The 5747-nt window shown below is 34.8% G+C and overlaps 1 protein-coding gene across 1 annotated transcript; it reads right to left on the bottom strand.

Moving 5' to 3' along the window:
• Nucleotides 1-693: 693 nt before the first annotated feature.
• Nucleotides 694-1773, bottom strand: LOC123872614. Its single transcript, XM_045916995.1, has one exon. The coding sequence runs from the start codon at nt 1771-1773 to the stop codon at nt 694-696; it is 1080 nt and encodes a 359-aa protein (XP_045772951.1).
• Between the last annotated feature and the right edge of the window lie 3974 nt (nt 1774-5747).

The following is a 5747-nucleotide window of genomic DNA, read 5'->3' as shown; positions in this document are numbered from 1 at the left end:
AGAGTTATATGAATAACTGACAGAGCACGCAGGTAAATTGACAAGAACTAGGTCCAGTATTTTTCTCCTATTATTTAGTACCGAATTACATTGACGCAGTCCATTTTCGGATACAAAGTCGAGTAACGCTTGAGCTGTGGGGACAAGTTTTCCCTCAAAAGGTTCATTCCAGTTAATGCAGCTGAGATTAAAATCGCCAATTATACATGTTAACATATTGTGTTGCTCTGATACTTTATTACAGTTATTCAAAAAGTGTTCTAGTACGTTCTTATTAACAGGTGGCGGGAGGTATACAGCACATATAGCAAAGTGACTAATACTTTTCAAACGAGGTTCATCAACAATAACCCAAATATCTTCACAATTACTTTCCCAACAAACAACTCTATTGGAGTTAATACTTTTTTTAACAGCAATTAATACCCCGCCACCATCTGTTTTAGTGCTAAGGTTAGAAGTTTGCCTGTCTCTTCTATATACGTTATATCGTGAGTCAAACAATTCACTACTTAAAATGGAGTTATTCAACCAGGTTTCAGTCAAAATAATGATGTCATAATTGTTAATCGCAACGTTCCGGTAAACATCGTGCGTTTTGGTTCTAAGCCCGCGCACGTTTTGGTATAAAATATTTAATGACGCGTATTTTATGGAGAATATGACACCAGTACATGACCTCTACCCTACACACTAACTTAATGTACTTAAAAAGTCCATATTTTTCACTATTTTGTAATCGGAGCTATCATCCTTACGAATCAGGATACGACCATTACGGACCCAAACATATCTATATCCTTTTTCTTTTGCTTTAATTCTGGTCGCGGCGTGCAGGGCTTTGTTTTCTGGTGACAGATGTTCGACTACATAGATGGGCTTTTTTTCGCCTACAGCTCCAATTCCAATGTGAGAAGTATTTAACTTATCGGTGGGATTGCTTTTATTATGCTTAATAACTGCCGCTAAAAAACTGTCTCTAGTCAACGGAGAATTAAATTGAACAATAATGGATCGAGGACGGGTACTCAGACGATTAACTTTAGCTACTCTTGTGACGTTTAAAATTTTATCTGGTGTTGTATCCTGACCTATGACATTTCCCAACTGTTCGATGATTGAAATCAGATTTTCATTCTTTTTTTCAGGAATACATTGCAATTCCACATTATTTGACCTGGATCGTTGTTCAAGATCGTTTATACGTATATTTAGATTTTCTATGGTCGCCTCCAGTTTACTATTATTTTCCTTTAAATCCTTCAACATCGTGTCATTAGCGCGGTGTTCTTTAATAAAATCATCATATTGGTCATTAATAAAATTTATTGAGTGTTTCATGTCTGTAATTTCTTCTCGTAAAAGTTTTAATTCGCTATTTAATACGGTTTTGATAGATGCAGTTAAATTTGTAACCATCTCATTCATCTCAGTCTTTAAAATTTCTCTAACAATTTCTCGAAAATCGCTTTGTTCAGTGGGACATGATTGTTCCGGAGGAGAAAGAGCTGCTCGTTTGTTCGATCTTTTCGCTGTGTTTTGTTCGCTAAGTAACTTCATGTCATTACGTACAGGCGTATTCTCGTTATTACCTTTCGGTCTTTTTGACGTACATGAGGGGCATTTCCATTCAGACTCTAGTTCCGTGCTTATGCTTGACTGACCGGTCGGTAGCAAACATGCATGGTGATAGGCATTATTACAGATCGCACAACATACATAGTCCTCGTTGCCTCTAGTATCGTTACAACAGTTCCAGTGTAGATTCGGCATTTTTGTTTTAAATAATAATTTAATTTAGAAGAAAGTCCAAAAAAAATAAAAAAAATATATATACAAAAAGATAAAAGCAGAAAAGAAAAAAAAAATTTTTTTATTGAGGAACGGGATTTGAACTCAGGTGTATCTAGTTTAAAGCGAGCGCCACTTAGGATCGGCCAGCGAGCGTGTTACGTAGTGATTGAATTTAGTGTTCTTATACTAATTGTCGAGTTGTAAGTGGATATTGACCCCGACCGGTCGTTTAACACGCCGACTCCACGGTTCGCGATCACTGACGCATCACTGCCGTTCGTGATTTTTATACTACCTACACCTTGGAAATGCGCTAACGTTCACTTTAAACCTTTAAACTGCCTCTTTTTTCTTCTAATAATATCATTGCCTTTAATCTTGATTTTTAGTTTGTTTTCTTATATTATACACATGTGATAGTTTAAATTAACACTTCTTATATTGTTTATTTTATTTTATTCGATTACACAGTGTTATTTGTGTTTGCAAAAGTTTTATTTGTACTTGTATAAAATTACGGATTACGCACTATTTACTGCAAAAATCTTTACACAAACACTTTTACTGAAGAATTAGACACTATATTACATAATTCACTGATTGGAACTTTAAAAAGTTTACTTTAATTAATTTTTAAAGACTAAAGTACGGGACCTCGCCTTAACGTGGCGACGTGCGCCACGTATATATGATGTTTTGGAAAACTCAGATACTTTAGATCGTAAGCGCGGAATAGTCCAAGAAAATCAGTTCAGCCGTTTGAAAGTTATCAGGTCTTTTCGGTCTTTTCTAGTTACTGTATCCTTCACTTGTCGGGGGTGTTATAAATTTTTAATTTACACTTGTAAATAATCAATAATACAGCGGCTCTCAAGTCAACTTCCACTGTGCGTGTGCACTATGAATAGGAAAACAGGAATACGTCGTGTTTGAGATATCTGCATCCAATTTTGACAGTTCTCCCTATGCAAATTATACTCGAGCTACGAGTGCTACGAACGTTGCCAGATCGTAGCCGTAATCATTGAAATGAGTTCATAAATTACATATACTATACCTAATGTGGTGGGATTGTGGTAATGCCTGCGATTTTATCAGCATCTACCTAATTATATAAGACTACCTGACTGATAACGAGATAAGAATAATAACTGCGACTTCGTCCACGTAGATTTAGGTATGTAAAAAGGGAACCCTTTGATATTCCGGGATAAAAATTAGCCTATGTATTATATCTCCGGAATCCAAGCTAATGTAGCTATAATTCAACCACGTAGATTGCGATTGCTATAGCAGGAACTTTAGAATTTTTCGGAATAGAATGTAGCCTATGTGCTAATATAGGGTACAAGCTATTTCTACTCCAAACAGCCAAATCGGTTCAGTCATTGTAGTTTGAAGGGGTAACAAACACCCAAAAAACCAATCTTTCACCTTTTCTAGTACTTACAAGATTTCCTTATTCCTTTGGGTTCAATAGTAGGTAGATACATAGATACACAGATATTTTATATTATAATAAATAAGTGTTATGCTCGTTCCTGGCACCATCTACTTATGATAGTTTTTGGTTCTATTATAAAATTTTAGACGGGCTCAACTCAATACCAGTCTAAGCTAAAATGCAATTCACACTTTACGTCATGAGTAAAGAGATGTAGTAAGTATTCTGACTAATCCCATTAAAATTCGAGTCCCTTTTTGTGTTTGACTTTGAAAGTAAACAAGACTTTGTGCTGAATCCACTTACTTAATTACGATCGGAAATGCTGCTTGCTATAAGATACTTATCTTTTCAAATATAAAATAGGTAAGTAGCAACAGTAGTTCAATAGCAATTATCTAAATTGAAATAAATTTTACTTAGCTGAAACTGGTGATAGTTAGTATTTTAATATTTTTTTAAACGGCCAAGTGCGAGTCAGATTCGCGCACCGAGAGTTCCGTACTCGGGTATTTTTTCCGACATTTTGCACGATATATCAAAAACTATTATGCATAAAAATAGATAATTCCATGCAATTCGGCTCAGAGGATCACCGTGCCTTTGCAGTACAAGTTTATTATTTATTAGAACTACGAAATAGCGGTGGTCGTCTCGGCCGAAATGCATGGAAAGCTCAGTAAGTTATGTTTTAGATAAATATTTAGGTTTTTAAGTTTAAGTTATTAGTTTTTATGTTTTATCTGTTTTCATTCTATGTACTGTGTTTGCGCCTAACTTTATAGTTCCGAATAAAAGTATATTTATTTATTTATTTATTTATAAAAATCTGTTTAGATTATACAGGTAAAGTTCTTTCATATGATACCCCACTTGGTATAATAGTTATCTTACTTTGAAAATTGAAACACATTTTAATTTTTTTCTGTGATGTAACCATAAATTCACGGTTTTCGGATTTATTCCTTTACTTGTGCTATAAGACCTTCCTACCTGCCAAATTTCATGATTCTAGGTCAACTGGAAGTACCCTATAGGTTTTCTTGACAGACACGACGGACGGACGGACGGACGGACGGATAGACAGACAGACAACAAAGTGATCCTATAAGGGTTCTGTTTTTCCTTTTTAGGTACGGAACCCTAAAAAGCTCAAAGGGATTCGAAGTAAATGAAAAGAAATATAGAAAAGCTCGAACAATACGATGCACTATCCGTATAATAATAATTCTTAAATTCATAAAATAATTCTTAGATAAGATGACGTTGTATCTACAACTGGAAGTACCCTATAGGTTTTCTTGACAGACACGACGGACGGACGGACGGACGGACGGATAGACAGACAGACAACAAAGTGATCCTATAAGGGTTCTGTTTTTCCTTTTTAGGTACGGAACCCTAAAAAGCTCAAAGGGATTCGAAGTAAATGAAAAGAAATATAGAAAAGCTCGAACAATACGATGCACTATCCGTATAATAATAATTCTTAAATTCATAAAATAATTCTTAGATAAGATGACGTTGTATCTACAACGTCATCTTATCTAAGATCATTAAATAATTCTTAGATAAGATGACGTTGTATCTACAACGTCATCTTATCTAAGAATTATCAAAAATGTAACATATCAATTTTTAACAATTACGTTGTCTTCACATTAACCGATTTAAATCACACTATCACACAAAGTTCACTACATTACATACACACACTATCACAAAAAGTTTGTGGGATCTGAATTGACTGAACCGATTTTCATGGATTATCAATTCATTATCATTATCAAGCCAAACTTTTATAAGCTTCAATTTATTCTACTAGGGAGAGATCAAGTATACCCTACCAATGTACATTTGTACTATCACGGTCACAATTTTGAACTTTTATTTCATTACCTACATTTTCCGTTTCTACAAAGGAACGGGGGAAATATTTTAGCGGCTTTAATGAAATATATTGATCAAATTACATTCGCTCGTGAATTTTGTACTGTCAGAGGTCGATAGGCGCCGAATGTACATATTAGAGTAAAAGATGGTAACATTACCAACCAACGTAGATCTACGTGAATAATTTTAGTTTAGGTAGGTATATGTTGGAGTGTTGAATTTCAATTATCTACAGAAAAGTAAAAGGTTCATATGTGATTAACTCTGCTGTACATTGGCTATACAGAATACAGATAGAGCAAGGCGTGCGATTCTATTTCAAATCTTTGAATTGCACTCTAAGCCCTACCTACCTATCTTGCTGAAGTAATAAATCTCTAATCAACAGGACTTTGCGTTATTGGATAGGCTACCTACCTAATGCTTTCTTTGTATTTCACTGTAGGGATTTATTACCTTATTCACTTTGTAAGAGGTGATGTATATATTTCTAAAGAAAAGATTATGTTACACATTTCCTGTGGCATTTCCGACCGAAAGGTTTATGGGTGCGGCATGGTCTAGATAGGCATAAATTACTTCGTACCTAAACATCATGATCATTGCCAACCAATAG

The sequence above is a fragment of the Maniola jurtina genome, chromosome 15, assembly GCF_905333055.1.
Source record: "Maniola jurtina chromosome 15, ilManJurt1.1, whole genome shotgun sequence".
Classification (NCBI taxonomy): domain Eukaryota; kingdom Metazoa; phylum Arthropoda; class Insecta; order Lepidoptera; family Nymphalidae; genus Maniola; species Maniola jurtina.
Note: the sequence above shows the minus strand (reverse complement) of the source record. Positions and strands in the feature narration are given on the sequence as shown.

Bases quoted from the DNA above. Each gene is read 5' to 3' on its own strand.
- LOC123872614 (XM_045916995.1), bottom strand. From the start codon at position 1,773: ATGCCGAATCTACACTGGAACTGTTGTAACGATACTAGAGGCAACGAG.